We start from the raw sequence: 19963 nt of genomic DNA, 5'->3' as shown, positions 1-19963 counted from the left end.
GCACTCCTTGTGGAGCTGGACTATTGTTGTTCATCTTCTTATCATTAAGATTTAATAAGGTTGTCTGATAAAGAATGGGAATTTTATAAAGCAATGGAGGCAGATATTATACCAGCTTTACATATGAAACAACAGAGGCCGAGAGAACAGAAACTTGATTAGAGTCAAGTGGCTTAAAAGGGTTTTGGTCATCTAACTCATTGTGTAGTGCTCCTTCTCTACAACCTGCCATTGTAGTCAACTTCATTTATGCCTTTCAGTAGAATTTAGCTTTGGGGGCAGAGGGTATTTTTCATATTTCATATTTCCTTCACAAGATTTAGTGCAATATTTTGTACTGAATGTAATTTTAAATAAATATTGGTTGATTTATATATTGATTTTAATACAAGCATATTTTTATATAAATGCAAGCACAAAAGATACAGTTTATGGACCTAAACAATTGAGAAGATGGTAGTTTTGGCATAAGTAATGTATTTACCTTATAAACCTAGTGGAGCTTGAGAGATCTAAATTCTGATGAGTATAGAAAATATTGACAATGTGTGCACTGACTGATTAAAAAGAATCTAGACTGTGGAAAGGCAATGTGTCTTCTAATGGACCAAAGCTAAGGTGCTAGAATATAACAACAAACAGAAGCTCCATGGGGTATAATATTCCTCAGCCTCTTAAATGGCTTAAAACTTAAATTCAGAAATGAAAGATAACTTAGAGACTACCTGAAAAATTCAACATATTTTCCAGGTGAGAAAACTGAGGCCTAGAGATGATTAAATGACTTCTCTATTATAACCAAAATAGCAGTCATCTCAAACTCATGCCTTCTAACTCCTAGGGCACTTTTTTTTTTTTTTTTCCAGTGCCAGATGGCTTTTCCATTGAGTGTATGTGAAAATTCTTAAATTAATTTATTATTCATATATTCATTCACTCACTTATTTATTCATTCATTCATTATTTATTTGACCTTTCAGTTTCTCAGAAAATCTTAGTGTATCTTCAAGTCATTCAAAAACAATAAGAAAACCAAAGAAGAAAGGCTAGACCTCAAGGAGATTTAAAAACTTTGAAATATATCTTCCCACCACATCAGAGTTCCTCTGAGTAGGACAAATGAAGAAGGTGGATGATAGGGAGCTCATCTCCAGTACTGAGATGCATGCAAACTCACACCATTACATACTGTATGGTGGGACTCTCAGCAGAAGAGTGGTTCAATAACCAATGACACATTGCTTCATGTGCTGTGGCAGTCACATCTATAAATCCCATACAAGGTGGGGTGCTCCCAACAAATGGGAGTAAGAATGGGGAATAATAGTATACAATGCCAAATTACAAAAGCTTCAGGAACCATAGGCTAAAGCTGCCCCTACTTAATCCTATATGAATAAACTTTCAACTCAGTTTCACTTTTATAAATACAAAGAAGAAATTCATGAAAGCAAACATGCATCATTGACTTTCCATTCTAGAGAGGTTCTGCTAGTGATTTGCATAATATCACTTCAGATATGAAAAGAAATAGGCTTTGTAATGCCTTGGGAATCTAGTCTGATTGAAAGTAGAGATGCACTACACCATGGTGCTCATGCATTTTTTTCCTGCTTGCACCATAAAGCAAACACTGGTGTATTAATTTTCTATTGCCACAAATTACCTCAAAGTTAGCAGCTTAAAGCAACTAGTTCACAATTCTGTATGTGTCATGTCTGGGTTCTCTGCTCAGGATCTCACAAGATTGAAATCAAGATGTTGGTTGGGGCTGCTGTCTGATCTAACATTTGCGATCATCTTCCAAGCTCACTTAGGTTATAGGCAGAGCTCAGGTCTTTGAAGATTTTATTTATTTATTTGAGAGAGAGAGAGAGTGAGAGCATATGTGAGCAGGGGGTTGGATAGAGGGAGAGAGAATCTCAAGCAGCCTCTGTACTGAATGGGGAACCCAGCACAGGGTTTGGTCTCACTGCCCTGAGATCATGACCTGAGCCAAAATCAAGAGTCGGGAGCCCAACCAACTGAGCCACCCAGATGCCCCTGAGTTCAGCTCTTTGATGCTAAACTGGGGTTCCTGTTCTCTTGCTGGCTGTCACAGACCTTCCTCTTTAACCTCCTTGATTTCACCCACATTCTTTTCATGTGGCCCACTCCATCTCTATAGCCAGCAATAGAGAATCAACCTTCAACAAATCTCTCACATCTTGAGTCTCTCTCTCTACAGGTAGAACCAGCTAGTTCTTTTCAAAGATGTTACCTGATTAGAGTAGGCCCACCAAGGATAATCTCCCCATTTTAAAGTCCACTGGTTTGAGGCCTCAATTACATCTGCAAAATTCCCTCATCGCAGCACATAGATTACAGTTTGAATAACTGGAAGAAGAAATGTGTACATTGATGGGTGGAAATCTTAGAGACCTTTTGAAAAGTTTTTCACAGCTAGAAATATTATGACTTTCATGAAGATGTACAGAAATCTCTATAGCCTTCAGAGAAAGCATGATTTTTATAGGAGGTGGTAGAGAACTTTTCATTAAAATGGAATTTTATGTTGAACATACAATTAGAAGACTAAGGGATATTTTACTCAACTAAGAACTGGGAGCAATACAAAGTGAACTCTTAGAACTTGAAATGGGAAGAATACTAAAAGTAATCCCTAATTGTGGTCTAATTAGTATTCTTCATCCCTTTAAGGAAAGGGCAAGAGATGATACTTATTCAGCATAACACAACCTATAATCTGTGTGAAATCCAATTTATCATATTCATTTGACCTTCATTAAGTTTGGTTATTCAGTGTTTAAAAGGGCATATTCATAGCATGGTATTTTCAAAGATGTTATTAATGAAAACATGGTAGTAATTTGAATAATTTTGTGACTATGCTTTCTGCAGTCTTGCAGACTAAAAAATACACACCTTGAAGAATATATAGAGAGTATTAATTATTCATGATCGCAGATAGAATATTCTTTCTTTTTCAGTAACCAGTCTCTAAGCCAATGACTTATATATGTAAGTCCAAAGATGGCTTGGGTCAGCAAAAGATATAGACCTCTTTCTCCACATGGTTTTTCTTCTTTCTAGAAAGATTTCACTGAAGGCAGCACCTTAGGCTCACTCCTCAGTCAACCACATGCCCTTTATCATTTTTTTTTAAAGATTTTATTTATTGATTGTTTCGACAGAGACAGAGATCACAAGTAGGCAGAGAGGCAGGCAGAGAGAGAGGAGGAAGCAGGCTGGCCGCTGAGCAGAGAGCCCGAAGTGGGACTCCATCCCAGGATCCGGGATCATGACTGGAGCCGAAGGCAGAGGCTTTAACCCACTGAGCCACCCAGGCACCCTGCCCTGTATCATTTTATCTGTAAGCTCTAAATATTTCCATTTTCAAGATTAGTCTTCTGCTTTCTCATAGGTAAATGTTATCATTTATCTGATAGGAAAATTCCTATCAGGAAAATTCATGTAATTATTATGCAAATGCCAATTTACAGACAGATTATGTTCCTACAAATCTTCATAAAGGCGGTTTTTTGAAGTTTGAATATATGATCTAATTTATTTTTTCACTTTTAATTTTATTTTTTGTTTTTGTATTTATTGTGTTCCATTAGTCAACATATAGTACATTATTGGTTTTTGATACTGTTCAATGATTCATTAGTTGCGTATAATACCTAGTACTCATTATCACACATGCCGTCCTTAATACCCATCACCTGGTTACCCCATCCCCCCAACCCCCTCCTTTCTGTAATCGTCATTTATTTCCCGGGACCCAGAGTCTCCCATGGTTTACCTCCATTGGTTAGTTTCCCAGGCCACTTACAAGACTACTTTAACTCCTAATACAACTGAACAAAGGTGCTAAGTGCACTAAATTCCTAGAAGCTCTTTGCTGCAGAGAACTTTGCTTGCCTTTTTCTAGCATAGGGCCCATCCCTAGAGGAAAGTTCTAGAAACAAAAGGCCAAATTTTCCTACCAGTGAAAATTGTCATTCCCTTTGAGCCACTGAAGTCAGACATTTGCTACAGAAGAGCAACCTTTCGTGGTGACCTAATATACATTGATATGTGAATATCTGGTTCCTCTGGTACTGTTTTATTCTATTCTATTTTATTTTTTTATTGTGTTTTATTTTAATTCCAGTATAGTTAGCATACAATGGTGTATTCGTTTCAAGTGTACAATACAGTGATTCAGCACTTCTGTACATTACTCCGTGCTCACCCTGATAAGCATACTCTTCTTAAACCCCTTCACCTATTTCACTCATCTCCTCACCCACCTCCCTTCTGGTGAGCACCTTTGTTCTCTACAGTTAATAGTCTATTTCTTGGTTTGTCTCTCTCTCTCTCTCTTTCTTCCCCTTTTTTGTTTTGTTTCTTAAATTCCACATATGAGTGAAATCATATGGTATTCGTCTTTCTCTGACTTATTTTGCTTAGCATTATTCTCTGTAGCTCCATCCATGTCATTGCTAATGGCAAAATTTCTTTATTTTTTATGGCTGAGTAATATCTCATCATTTAATAGTATATATGGAACATATATAATAACACATATATATGTTTATACATATAATATATATATATATTCCAACATAATAAACCATTATACACATACACACACACATACCACCTCTTCTTTAATCCATTCATCTGTTGATGGACACTTGGCTTGTTTCCATAATTTATCTATTATAAATAATGTTGAAATAAAATATGAGGTGCATGTATCCTTTTGAATTTAGTGTTTTTATATTTTCTGGGTAAATAATCCGTAGTATAATTATGGATGCTTCTATTTTTAACTTTTTGGATCATAGGCTGCTTCCATTTTTAACTTTTTGAGGAACCTCCAAGCTGTCTTCTGCAGTGACTATTTTGGAATGACCATTTAATACTAAAATGGTAACAAGAGCTGCTATGTAGAAAGTGCTGACTTTGTGGGAGATATTGGCATATTGTCACACTTCATCTTCCACACACTCTTGTCAGTAGAATTATTTATCTTCATTTTTCTAGTAAATAACTTGCTCAATTCACATAGCTAGTATGCAGAACTAAAACCTAATTGGCCTCTGTGATTCAAAGGCCCATTTTTCTCTGCATTATAAAATTTCTTTTTGAGATGGATTTTTATATTTTTCAGAATAGGCTTCCTATAAATTCAAATGAATAATGGGTGGTATTTCAAGTAGCATAAAAGGCAAATGAAGAGTCTTATGAAGTGAAAGTAGAGTTTATTTGATCTACCGGTCACCCATCTTCATTGCAGTTAAGGGTTAAATTTATTTTTGCTTTCACATCCTTTTCCTTTCTACTGGCTTTAGATTCTGATAACTTTAAAAAAGTTAGGATTCCCTTGTTTCCCTCACCCAAAAGCCTCCTATAATCATGACCATATTTGGGGTTACCTATAAACTGTGAAGTTTTAATTTAATTTGACACTTTTTTTTATGCTACCACAAATTCCCTGTATGTTTTATTGATTGAGATATTATGTGTACAAATATCCTTTTACTCTAAAGTGTGTAAGATCTTGAAGATAGTGAAAAAGTCTTCTATAGCATTGGACATTTCTTCAGAAATGTTCCCAGGGAGTGGGAAAAAGGGGGTCTCCCATAGTTAAGTAGGTTTGGAAAAAATGGGTTAAATAAGATAGGATCCTCCCTTCTAGATGTCTCAGAATCTGGTTTTAAATGGAGGTAAAGGTGAGAAGAATTTCTATCTTGGATTTGTATGTATTCTGTTCTGTTCACTGATACAACTCCAGTGCCTCATACATCAGCTGACTCTTAGTAAATACTTGAATGCTAGTTATCAAATTGGACTGAAATAAAAGATTTTCAAATGTCCTTAAAAAAACCACATGTACTGATATCTTGTGTGATTCTGATGTACCACAGAGCAGTTTAGAAACATAGCTCTAGATGCATTTATACCACTGTGATGTTCATGGAATGCTTATTAGGAAAATAAAAAAAGAAACAAGGGAGAGGAGTTAAGATGTGGAGTATTAGGAAAACGTTATACTTGCATTGTCCCTCAAACACAACTAGATAAATATCACATCATTTTGAACACCCAGGAAATCAATCTGAGGACTGAGAGAACAAACTGTAGCCGGAGGGAGAACAGAGGCCACGTCATGGAAGGCAGAAGGTGCAGAGATGTGATTTGGGGGAGAAAAGAATCACTGGTCTTGTGGAGAGGAGGGAATCCTGATCAGGGAGAGATGAGAGAGAGAAAAGCGTGGGGAGAACAGAGCACAGGGCATTGCATAAAACAATTCCCCCAAACCACTGACTGGGAAAACAAGAAGGGTTAATTATTGCAAGTTTTTACAAGCAGTGGAGCTCAAACTGAAATGTTCGAAGTCCAGGCCTTCACTGAGTGGAGTTGGGTGGGCATCTGCTTCTGTGGAGAAGGAGAGGAGAGGCCTGTGAGCAGACAGCATGCTCTGAGGATCTCCTGGGTGGCAATGGAAGAGATAGTCACCTCTTAGAGTGCATTTGGGAGAGGTGGCACTGCTTTTCAAGGGACAATAGAGCTGACAGTCACCACTGAGCTGCCCTGTTCATTAGCATATGAGCAGAGATGCCTGCTGAGGGCAGCTAATCTGGACACTGGCTTTTTGCTGCATTTCGCCATAAATTCTAAACCCCTGCACGTTCTTGTGATTGCCCTCCTGGGACAAACCAACACCAGCCACAGTAAAGCAACACCCTTCCCCAGAGGATCAGTTCAGGTCCCTGCCACATTGGGTCCATTGAATTTGGAGTTTTGAAACCCAGCTGGTGCGCTTGAGAGACAATGCAGGAGCATTGGGCTGCCAGCTGGGCAGAGAGCTCAGACACAAACAGGGTGAAAGTTAGGATCTGAGGGTTTCTGGGGACACCAAAGGGGAGATTGTTCATTCTTCAGTGAAGACTTCCTGCACAGTAGCAGGCACAAACTCCCCATTCTGGGTATTAGAGAGAAGGTTGATGCCATTTCCCCCCACCCATCAACATGGAAAGACTTCAGTGAACATCATAGCACCCACAGTGGAGGCTTGAGCTACTTACACCAAACCCAATGCCCCTACACTCTGAGCTAGGACAAGTGTGCCTGAGTGTCATATCGCCACAGGCCCCTTCCCCAAAAGGCCGGCACATCAAACCCCTCCTCCTCCCACAACCACCAAGACTACTGTCTATAGAGTGCTGCAAAGCTTCAGCTCTCGGGGAAATAGGATCTAGCCTCTTTTAACAAGCAGACCAAAACACACCTAGTTAAAACTTGCCACAGTGGACAAGGTCCAAACACTCCTCAAGCAGAAAGAGAAACTCTGCAGAGGCCTTACCTGAGGGAAAGAGCAGCCAAAACACAAGGGCAGAGTGCACCCAGCATATACCAGAAAGACCTCCTGACACTCCAGGCTCTGGACAGTATATGACCTCCTCTTAATATAGTCATTACTCTCAGGAGCAGGAAACATAAGGTTTCATGACATACAGAAGACACAGACCTAGAAAAAATGCCACGGTAGAGGAATTCATCCCAAAAGAAAGAACAAGAAGAGTTCATAGCCAGTGTGCTAATCAATGCAGGTAAAAGTAATATGCCTGAACCAGGATTGAAAACAACAATCATAAGAGAAAATCACAGAAGACACCAGGAGTCCCTTACCACAGAGATAAAAGACCTAAAAATTAGTCAGGCTGAAACAAAAAGTGGTTTAACTGAGATGCAAAGCCAACCGGATGTAATAACCACAATGATGAAAGAAACAGGGGAACAAATAACTGATATAGAAAATAAAATTATGGAAAACAATGAAGCTGAAAAGAAGAGGGAAAGGAAAATACTGGATCATGAAGACAGATTTAGGGAACCCAGGGACTCCATAAAGTGTAATAACATGTGTATCATAGGATCCCAGAAGTAGAGAGGGAAAAGGGGACAGAAGGTTTACTTGAGCAAATAATAGCTGAAAACTTCATTAATCAGGGGAAGGAAAGAGAAAACCAAATCAGAAGATACAGAGAACTCCTATTAAAATCAATAAAAGCAGGCCGACACCAAGACCCATCATAGTACAATTTGAAAAATACAGAGATAAAGGAAGAATCCTGAAAGCAGAAAGGGAAAAGAAATTCCCAACCTAAAAGGGAAGACAAATAAGGTTAGTAACAGATCTATCCACAGAAACTAAGCAGGGAGAAGAATGTCTTGATCTATTCAATGTGATGAATAGGAAAAATATGCAGCCAGAATACTTTACTCAGGAAGGCTGTCATTCAGAATAGGAGAGATAAAAGAGTTTCCCAGACAAACAGAAACCAAAAGAGTTTGTGACTACTAAACTAGCCCTGCAAGATATATTAAAGGGGACTCTGAGTGGAAATAAAGACTGAAAGCAACAAAGACTAGAAAGGAACAGAGAAATCTCCAGAAACACTAACTTTACAAGTAATATAATGGCACTAAATTCATATCTATCTGAATGTAAATGGACTAAATGCTCCAATCAAGACATAGTGTATCAGAAAGAATTAAAAAAAAAAAAAACAACACAAAAAACCAAGACCCATCAATATGCTTCCTACTAGAGACTCATTTTAGACCTAAAAACTTTGAAAGTAAGGGGATGGAGAATGATTTATCATGCTAATGGATATCAAAAGAAAATAGAGTAGCCACACTTATATCAGACAAACTAGATTTTTAAACTGAAGACTATAAGAAGAGATGAAGAGCATTGTATCATAATAATAGAGTCTATGCAACATGAACAAAGATCTAAGAATTGTCAAATATTTATGCCCCCACTTGGGAGCACCCAAATTTATAAATCAATTAATAATAAACATAAAGAAATTCTTTGTAGGGGATTTTAGTACCCCATTTAAACCAATGGACAAATCACGTAAGAAGGAAATCAACAGAAAACCAATGGCTTTGAATGACACACTGGACCAAATGGGCTTAACAGGTATATTAAGAACATTTCATCCTAACACAGCAGAATAAACATTCTTTTTGAGTGCACATGGACTATTCTCCAGGATAGATCACATACAGGCTTCGAAGATAGAAAAAAGATTGAGCTCATACCAAATATATTTTCAGACTACAATGCTTTGAAACTTAAAGTCAACCACAAGAGAACATTTGGAAAGGCCACAAATATATAGAGGTTAAAGAACCTCTTCCTACCAGTAGAACCTCTTCCTAGTAGGAAGAATGAATTCTTCCTACTGAAGAATGAATGGGGTTCACCAGGAAATTAAAGAAGTTATAAAAAAAAATACATGGAAGCAAATGAAAATGAAATCACAAAGTTCAAACCCTTTTGGATGCAGCAAAAGCAGTCATAAGAGGGAAGTATATAACAATATAGATCTACCTCAAGAAGCAAGAAGAGTCTCTAATACATAACCTAACCTTACACCTAAAGGAGCTAGAAAAGAAACAGCAAATAAAGCCTACATCTAACAGAAGGGAAATGATAAAGATTAGAGCAGAGATAAATGATATAGAAAGAAAAACACAGAACAGATCAATTAAAGTTGGTTCTTTGAAAGAATTAATAAAATTGACAAACCCTAGCCAGACTTATCAAAAAGAAAAAGAGGAAGGACCCAATAAATAAAATCATGAATGGAAGAGGAGAGAACACAACAAACACCACAGAAATATAAACAATCTGTAAGAAGATATTATGAAAAATTACATGCCATCTAATTGGGTGATCTGGAAGAAATGGGTAAGTTCATATAAACATACAAACTCCCAAAACTGAAACAGGAAGAAATAGAAAATTTGAATAGACCCCTAACCAGCAAAGAAATTGGATCAGTATCAATCTCCCAACAAACAAAAGTCAGGGACAGATGGCTTCCCAGGGGAATTGTACAGACACTTAAAGAAGAATTAATACCTATTCTTTTCAAGTTGTTTGAAAAAACAGAAATGGAAGGAAAAGTCATTTTATGAGGCCAGCATTACCTTGATTCCAAAGCCAGACAAAGACTCCATTAAAAAGGAGAATTACAGACCAACATCCCTGATGAACATGGATGTGAGTGTTCTTAACAAGATACTAGCAAATCTAATCCAACAGTACATTAAAAGAATTATTCACTGTGATCAAGTAGAAGTTATTTCTGGGCTGCAAGTGTTGTTCAATCTTTGCAAATAAATCAATGTGAAACATGACATTAATAAAAGAAAGAATAAGAATCACATGATCCTCTCAATAGATGCAGAAAAATCATTTGACAAAATACAGCATCCATTCTTGATAAAAACCCTCAACAAAGAAGGGGTAGATGGAATATACCTCAACATGAGAAAGGCCAGACATGAAAGACCCACAGCTGATATAATTCTCAATGGGGAAAAACTTAGAGCTTTGCTTCTGTGGTCAGGAATAAGGCAGGGATGTCCTCTCTCACCATTATTATTTAACATAGTAGTGGAAGTCCTAGCCATAGCAATCAGACAACAAAAAAATAAAAGGCATCCAAATTGGCAAGGAAAAAGTCAAACTTTCACTATTTGCAGATGACATGATATTCTATGTAGAAAGCCCAAAGACTCCACCAAAAAAATTGCTAGCAAATTCAGCAAAGTTGCAGGATACAAAATCCATGTAGATAAATCTATTGCATTTCTATACACCAGTAATGAATCATCAGACAAGAAATCAAGGACTTGATCACATATTTACAATTGCAACAAAACTCATAAGAGACCTGGGAATAAATCTAACCAAAGAGGTAAAAGATCTGGATTTGAAAACTATGGAACATTTATGAAAGAAATTAAAAATGACACACAAAGAAATGGAAAAACATTCCATGCTCATGGATTAGAAGAAAAATATTGTTAAAATGTCTAAGCAATTACACATTCTGTGCAATCCCTACCAAATAGGGATTAGCCAAAGCAATTTACACATTCAGTGCAATCCCTATCAAAATAACACTAGCATTTTTCACAGAGTTGGAACAAACAACTTTAAAATTTATATGGAACCACAATAGCCAAAGTAATGTTGATAAGGAAAACCAAAGTTGGAAGTATAACAATTCTGGACTTCAAGCTGTATTACAAAGCTGCAGTTATCAAGACAGTATGGTACTGGCACAAAAATGGACACAGAGATCAATAGAGAACCTAGACACAGACACAGAATAGAGAAGTCATAAATGGACCCACAACAGTATGGTAACTAATCTTTGTCAAAGCAAGAAAGACTATCCAGTGGAAAAAATTTTTTGAGTCTCTTCAAAAAACAGTGTTGGGAAAATTGGACAGTCACATGCAGAATAAAAGTGGGCCACTCTCTTACACCATACACAAAAATAAATTCAAAATGTATTGAAGACCTAAATGTAAGATAGGAATCTAACAAAATACTAGAGGAGAACAGAGGCAGGAACTTCTTTGACCTTAGCCATACCACTTTGTTACTAGACACATCTCCAGAGGCAAGGGAGACAAAAGCAAATATCAACTATTGGGACTTCACCTAGACAAAAAGCTTTTGCACAGTGAAGGAAACAGTCAACAGACTAAAAGGCAACCTACAGAATGGGAAAAGATACCTGCAAATGTCTTAATAAGGTAAAGGGCTAGTATCTAAAATCTGTAAAGAACTTATCAAACTAAATGCCCCCAAACCAATATCCAGTTAAGAAATGGGCAGAAGACATGAATAGACATTTTTTCTGAAGCAGACATATGGACGGCTAACAGACACATGAAAAGATGCTCAACATTGCTCATCATCAGGGAAATACAAATCAAAACTACATGAGATATCACCTCACACCAGTCAGAATGGCTAAAATGAGCAACACAGGCAATAACAGGTGTTGGTGACGATGCGGAGAAAGAGGAACTGAATTATACTGCTGATGGGAATGACAACTGGTGCAGCCACTCTGGAAAACAGTTTGGGGTTTCCTCAGAAAGTTAAAAACAGAGCTACTTTACCACCTAGCAATTGCACTATTGGGTATTTATCCAAAAGGTACAAAAATACTGATTCAAAGGGGTACATGCACCCTGATGTTTATAGCAGCATTATCAACAATAGCCAAACTATGGAAAGACCCCAAGTGTACATTGACCGATGAATCGATAAAGACAATGTGGTATATATACACAATGGAATATTACTCAGCCATCAAAAGGAATGACATCTTGTCATTTATAACAAGGTGGATGGAGCTAGAGTGTATTATGCTAAGTGAAATAAGTCAGAGAAAGACAAATATCGTTTGATTTAACTCATGTGGAATTTAAGAAACAAAACAGGTGAACATAGTGGAAGGAGGGTAAAAAAAAAAAACAAAAAAAAACGAAGGTAAACCATGAGCAACTCTTAACTACAGAGAACAAACTGAGTGCTGATGGAGGGAAGTGGATGGGGGATGGGTTAAGTGGGTGATTGCGTATTAAGGAGGGAACTTGTGTTGAGCGCTGGGTGTTATATATAAGTGACGAATCACTAAATTCCACTCCTAAAACTAGTATTACAGCATATGTTAACTAACAAGAATTTAAATAACTTAAAAAAAAAAAAAAGCCTTCCACCTGCCATAATCCTCTCTGGAAAGGAGAGAGGGTCTGAAGATTGAGTTAATAATTGATCCTGCCTATGTGATGAAGCCTCTATAAAAAGTCCAGTAGTACGGGGTTTGGAGAGCTTCTGGGTTAATATGTGCTGGGAGGGTGGTGAAACCCAGTTCTACACGGACAAAATCTTCTGCACTGGGGACCCTTCTGGACCTCATTATTTGGCTGCTTATACATATCCTTTAATAGCCTTTAGAATAAACTGGTAATCTAGTAGGTAAACTATTTTCTTGAGTTCTGTGAGATATCCTGGCATATAAATCAAACCAGAGGAGGGGATTGTGGAAAGCTCCAATTTATATCCAGTTGTCAGGTACTCAGGTTAAAACAACCTGGGTTTGTGATTTCTGTCTGCAGTGGGGGCAGGAGTAGTCTTATGGGACTGAGCCCTTAACCTGTGGGGTCTGTGCTAACTCCATTAATGCCAGAATTGAATTAGAGAGTTTCTTGGAGAAAAACCCCACCTCGCTGGTGTCAGAAGTGTTGTGAGTGTGGCAGGGGCATAGGAAAGGAGTTTAGTAGTTCAGTAAAGGAGAACACAGGGAATTTTCCTTTGACAAAAATGAAAAAAAAAAAAAATTGCTTTAAGTCTTCTCCTGCTTGGACAAATCCTCTCCAAGCATCCTGGTATTATGGATATGCTCTACCATTTAGGGTTAGAAGATTTTGGGTTTAGTCCCTGCTTCTAATTCTTTGACATGCATCTTGAGAAGTTTATGAAACCTCTCTGAATTTCAGTTTTTCTGCTTGCCAAGTGGTGATAGTAAATGCTACCCAGAGATGTGAGGAAATAAAGTGAGTAAATGAAGTACTCTAGCACACATCAAGTTCCTACTCCGGTCAGGAGGGCTCATGGTAGTTATCTGCTTTGATAGTCGTCGCAGCTTCTTGGAGTGGGCCTTAACACCTTTTCCCCAGCTCAGTCATGAGGAAATTAGAGAGGCAAAGCCACACAGGTAGTGGAGCTAAGGGAAGGGAAGACCTGATGACTTTGACATCCAGGCCCTCTGTCCCATTTGTAACCAGAACGCGATGATAATGAGCGTGAAAGCCTTTAGTAGTATGCCATTCAAACATTGCTCACTTTCATACCCCCAGCGGCTCAGTCTGTTGTCAGTGCTCAAGATGTTTCACAGGCCCAGCTGTGAATGTATTGGGGATAGGATGGTGTGGATAGCTTCAGTTTAAAGTCAGTAACCATGATCTGCGGCAACTTTCTTTTTCTTTAAAATAGGGTAATAGCTATTACCTTATTTTAATATATAATATATATTAAATATATATGTTAAAATATCATATATTACATATTATATATACATAAATATATGTGATATATTATATATATAATCCTCATATGAGGATTGTAAATAATAGGTGAGATAATATATAGAAAACGATTCACATTTTGTAAATAGATAATAAATGACAGATGCTATTATAATAATTAAAAATTAGCCGCCACCCACTAAGGATTCATATGCTTATCTGATCATAAACTCCTAACATCTGGGTTTCCAAGTACTCTATAAGCATATCTGCCAGCCTGCCTACTTTAGCTACAAGTACATTATTCCTGGTATGCCACACAATTGGAAAGGAGGAAAAGCAGAACAAAGAAGATGCTATAAGTCGCCTTTAACTCTCAATGATATGAATATATATTTCAATTTATTGATTATGTACAAAGCCTTATGGAGTGAATCTTTCTTAGCACTATGAATCTTTTACTCAGTTTTTTACATTAAGAACAAAAAGTTATTTCTCTTGGGAATTATTAAAAAGAGGGAAAAGCAGGATATCCTAATAGTTAAGCTCAGATTCTGGATCTGGACTGCCACAAATCCTTACTCTCTCACTCCTCAGCTGGGATGTAGGGCCAGTTATATTTTCGTCTATACAGTGGAGATAATAATGGCACCTAATCATAGGATTGTTGTAAGAATTAAAGAAGCTAATATGTAGCATATCTATGCCACTATGAGTTTGTTGAAAATGAGCCAAATAATAAAGTTTAGTTGATCATTTATATAAAATTGAATGATCAGAAAGTAACATGGAGCTATTACTTTGTTAATTTGGTTTTAACCCTGAAGATAGAGTTTTTTGAATAAATTAGAGAATAAACTTGGCAAATTAACAAGTTGATTGAAATGAGTTTTCAAAATGAAATTAAAATTTAAATTATCAATATTTTTAAAGGTTTTCCCAGGACTATCTTCTTCTCTAGAGGATGATAATAAAGAAGAGGAACCCAATTTTTGCATTTATTGATAAACAATGCTGAAAAAAATGACATGTAGGAAGAGAATGATGCCAGACCTCTGGGAATAGGATAGTAATCCTCAGATGAGGTCCTTTGGTATTTTATCTCTTATATGGGAAATAATTGAGATTTTAAGAGAATAAATCATCCAATTATTTAACTTATAGGAAAGGGTAGCGGCATGTATACTGCTAAAAGCAAATGCAAACAGCTATTGACAGCAAAGTCTGAACACTAAGGACTATCGCTGCAATGTAGAGATGGTCCTGAAACTCACAGAGAAGAGATCCGAGGTTCAATGTAGCAGAAACAGTGAAGACATGAATCAAATACATTTTGAGAAGGCTTACACACTGTATTTCTTTTTAGTAGAGAAAAGTGGTGAGCGCGGCAGTAAAATATGTTGTAGAAATACTGTAGGTAAAACGGAGGGTGTCATAGTAATTATTAAACATTTGCGGTTTTCCGATCCTGAAGCCTTCCTGTTAGTGTGACCTGCTATCTCCTGCAAATCCTGGATGAGTGTCCTCTGAAGTTACCCTAAAGAAACCATATACCTTCAGTGTTTCCCACTTGAGTGTTTCTTTACCAAGTGTCATGGATACCCTGAACAATAGCACTGACCCCCAATATTACTCCTCAAATTGTTTCCCTTAAACTGAAAACATTTCTTTTTCAGATAAGATCAAAACATTTATTTATCAGAGAAAGAGAGCGAGAGAACAAGCAGGGGGAGCAAGCGGGCTCCCCGACGAGCAGGGAACCAATACAAGACTCCATCCCAGCACGGTGGGGTCATTACCCAAGCAGAAGGCAGATGCTTAACTTACTGAGCCACCCACAGATCCCAAACTGAAAACATTTCTATAAACACATAAATATTCATTAGAAAAGAGGACTTTCTGTATCTATAATCATGAGACCTTGATATTTTTAAAAGAATAATTTGGGGGAACTACGGCTTTACAATATCATGACTTCCATAAGCATGAAATATGCATTTTTTAATTCAATGACTTTCAAAATTCGTTTTTTTTAAAAGATTTTATTTATTCATTTGACAGACAGAGATCACAAGTAGGCAGAGAGGCAGGCAGAGAGAGAGGGGGGAGGAAGCAGGATCCCTGCTGAGCAGAGAGCCCGATGTGGGGCTCGATCCCAGGACCCTGGGATCATGACCTGAGCCGAAGGCAGAGGCTTTAACCCACTGAGCCACCCAGGCGCCCTCAATATTCATTTTTAATAGTCATTTTTTCTAGCAAAATATTATGCTATGCATTTACATTTTTGTACTCATTCATTTGTTTAACAAAAATGTATAGAGTCCTGGGATTTCTATGAGGAAGGCAGGTGTCTCTGCAATTATGGACCTTCCAATCCACATTAGTTCCCAGGACTGACTATAAGGCATGAAGAAAAGTAGCAAAAGAGAAACTCTATAGAAGCTAAGTTCAGTGAGATTCTTTAAAGAAGACTTTCCTTAAAAGTAATGAACACCTTCCCCAACATCCCCAAACCAGAATTAATCAGAGCATAAGGTAATACAGTCTTTCAGTAACTTCTAAAATTCCCAGCTGTTGAACTTGGCAACATGAAATAATGGTAGGAAGGATTTTTAAAACAAAAATAATGATTTCAACTACAGAGTTTAATTAATGCAACTGCTGAAATCTCACAAGATCCATCAGATTGAATATGTTCAGGACACTTCACAGGCAATGCTCTGACCTACTGAGAATCCAGCCACTGACAGAAAGTAGAGCAAACAGCCATTTGCTAAACAAAACTGAACTTACCGATACATCATCTGCAGGAGGACGAACACGATCGTGAAGGTCTGAAGCCCCTGGGCTTGACTTTCTAATCAACTGCATGCCATCCTAGACGTATTAGAGGTCTGTGGCTGAAAGATATTAAAACAAATTACAAATAGTTGAAATGAAACTAGTTAGACAAGTCTGAACAGAGAAGCCTCAACCCAAAGAATGGCTTGAAGAAAACAGCCCAGAGATAGCATAGTCGCAACAAGAAAGCAACATATTTTTTGGTATTGACTAATTTTGTTACAGGAAAAGAAACTGGTTGCAAGGATTTGAGTGAGAAATACCTTAGGAATGCACTAGGATTAAGAGTTTAAAGAAGATTATTGGTAAATATACAAATACCTTAAAGAAACCTTCATGTAAAAACTCTTAATAAAAACAACCAGGTAGCCTTGAAACCTAGAGTCATAATATAATTCAAGAAATAGTTTTAATTTTTTGTTGAACAACAGTTATCTCCATGTATCAAAGGGTTATAGTGGATTTATTAATATATGTAATCATTTTTCTTTTAAAAAATATCTGCTTCTGAGAGTACACACAAATAAATCATATCAAGCTAGATTTTTTCCCAAAATCATTTAATGTAATAAATACCCATGCTATCATTTATATTTAGGTGATATAAATTACAAGTATATTTTCTTTCAATATGTGTATGTATATATATATATAGAGAGAGAGAGAGAGAAAGCAAGAGAGAGACATTTATCAGAATGAAGAAAATAAAAAGAAGATTGGGAAACAAATAATTCTTTAAAAAGTTTTCAATCAGACATGAATACCTGCTCATTGTGAACACTGAAACATTAAAAATGAGGCTGAAACTCTGACCTCTTCCTGATCATGGCTCCTTTCCTCCTCCTCAGAAGCAAATAATGTTATTAAGGTCCATCTTTTTTTTTCTTTTTTAAGATTTTATTTATTTGTCGGGGTGAGGGAGGGGGCAAAAGCTGGGGGAGGCACAGGTAGAAGGAGAAGCAGGCTCCCTGCTGAGCAAGGAACCTGATATGAGACTTGATCCCAGGATCCTGGGATCATGACCTGAGCTGAAGGTAGACACTTAACTAGCTAAGCCACCCAGGCATCCCAAAGGTCCATCTTTTTATAAATCTTTTATAAAACATACTAAACATTTCCATACACACAAACACAGAGACACATATACCCATAGAAAAACTTATGAATATTGATTAAACAGTATCACATTATATACAGCCTTGGGAAATTTGGTTTATTGTCTCAATATTTTGGAGATCTTTCTATGTTGAGAGATATAGATTTACCTTATTTTTCTAAAAGCTACATGCAGTATGAATATATTTTGTGTTGAGCCTTGATTATAATCTTAGAACCAAATGATACCCATTTAAAGCAAAACACTAGTTTATTTCTATTTATTTATTTATTTATTTATTTAAGAGGCTTGAACTCACGACCCTGACATCAGGACCAGAGCTGAGATGGAGCCAGAGGTTTAACTGACTGAGCGACCCAGGCAACCTAGGGAAACACTACTTTAAATGAAGATTTTCAGTGGTCATTGTTTCTAACGCTTAGGGAAAGTACACTCAATGGGGCGCCGGGGTGGCTCAATTGTTAAGCGGCTGCCTTTGGCTTGGGTCCTGGGATCGAGCCCTGTATCTGGCTCCCTGCTTGGCGGGAAGCCTGCTTCTCCCCCTCCCACTCCCCCTGCTTGTGTTCCCTCTCTCTTGCTGTGTAGCTCTCTGTCAAATAAATAAATAAAATCTTAAAAAAAATAATCTTAGTACTGTAGAATGCTTTAAGTGTACAGACTCTACAATCAGAGGTGGGGTTCAAATCTTAGCAGTTTTTACATCTGCAAAATAAAATAATACTAGTGACTACCTTGTAAGGGTTTTTGAAATGTAAAGGTGTCAATATATGTAAAATGCTTAGAGTAGGGCCTTGTGCAGTGGAAGCGCTACAGAAATACTAATGCAGTGCTTGAACTCGCAACCCTGGGATCAAGACCTGCGCTGAGATGAAGAATCAGACACTCAACTGACTGAGCCATCCAGGCACCCCCAAAATATTAAGCTTTAATATTAGGGCCTTAGTTTATATATAATCAAAAGAGAAAAACCATTTAGTGAGACGATAATTAGTGCAAATAGTACTTGTCAAGGACCAGACATTATCATCAATGCTTATACTTCACAACAGCCCTTTGGAGGTACAAATTTAATCAATTTTACAGAAATAGAAACTGAAGCTCACAGATGTTAAATTAATTTGCCTTATCACACATCTGAATGTGGTGGTGAAGATGGCATTTCCCCCCACAGGTGCCTCTGATTCTAAAAGGCTCTGATCTCTATCAATTAGATCTACTATATGAATGGCTCTTGACACAAAGCTTGCCCTTAAAAATAGATCTCAGTAGTTCACTATATCAAAAAATGGTATACAGTTGTGTGTGTGTGTGTGTGTATTTTATATATATATATATTTTTTAAGATTTTATTTATTTATTTGACAGACAGTGATCACAAGTAGGCAGAGAGGCAGTCAGAGAGAGAGGAGGAAGCAGGCTCCCTGTGGAGCAGAGAGCCCTAGGCTGGGCTCGATCCCAGGACCCCGGGATCATGACCTGAACTAAAGGCAGAGGCTTTAACCCACTGAACCATCCAGGCGCCCATATATATATATATATTTTAAGGAAATGAATATATGTATATATACATGTAGTGCATATACATGTATGTATATATGTATGTGTGCATATAAGATAATGTCATTTTTGAAAAAGGGGGAAAATTCTTTATAAGTTATGTAAAGTTTATTTATATTTTATATTTATATATTATATAAATTATAAATTTAGTTTATATTTATATTATATAAAGTATTATATATTATATAAAGTATTATATATTATATAAAGTATATAAAGTAAAAAATATATTTATATAAAGTATATATATTATATAAAGTAAAGTATAAATATATTATATAAAGTATATATTATATAAAGTATATCAAACTACATTATATAAAGTATATTTTTTTATATCTGTATAAACAGAACAATATGATAGGCTATAGCAAATTTTAAACTTTGACTACCTCAGATTGAAAAATTTTTTTATGTACTACTCAATGTTGTAAAAAATAGCTTTCTAACTTTAGAGATGGAAATGCAATTACAATAAGGTATATTTAAAAAATCATGTATACCAGGAGATGGCAGCATAGTAACACATTT

General features: G+C 36.8%; 1 protein-coding gene across 2 annotated transcripts in view; it reads right to left on the bottom strand.

The window, feature by feature from the left end:
- The window catches only part of TMPRSS11A (transmembrane serine protease 11A), a 58655-nt gene extending 41704 nt beyond the window's left edge, over positions 1 to 16951 (bottom strand). For both annotated transcript variants that reach the window (XM_059160112.1, XM_059160122.1), the window contains exon 1: positions 16708 to 16951. In XM_059160112.1, coding sequence (XP_059016095.1) covers positions 16708 to 16718 — 11 coding nt within the window. In that variant the 5' untranslated portion in view covers positions 16719 to 16951. The remainder of the gene's footprint in view (positions 1 to 16707) is intronic.
- Between the last annotated feature and the right edge of the window lie 3012 nt (positions 16952 to 19963).

Source organism: Mustela lutreola, chromosome 1 (genome assembly GCF_030435805.1).
Source record: "Mustela lutreola isolate mMusLut2 chromosome 1, mMusLut2.pri, whole genome shotgun sequence".
NCBI lineage: Eukaryota > Metazoa > Chordata > Mammalia > Carnivora > Mustelidae > Mustela > Mustela lutreola.
Note: the sequence above shows the minus strand (reverse complement) of the source record. Positions and strands in the feature narration are given on the sequence as shown.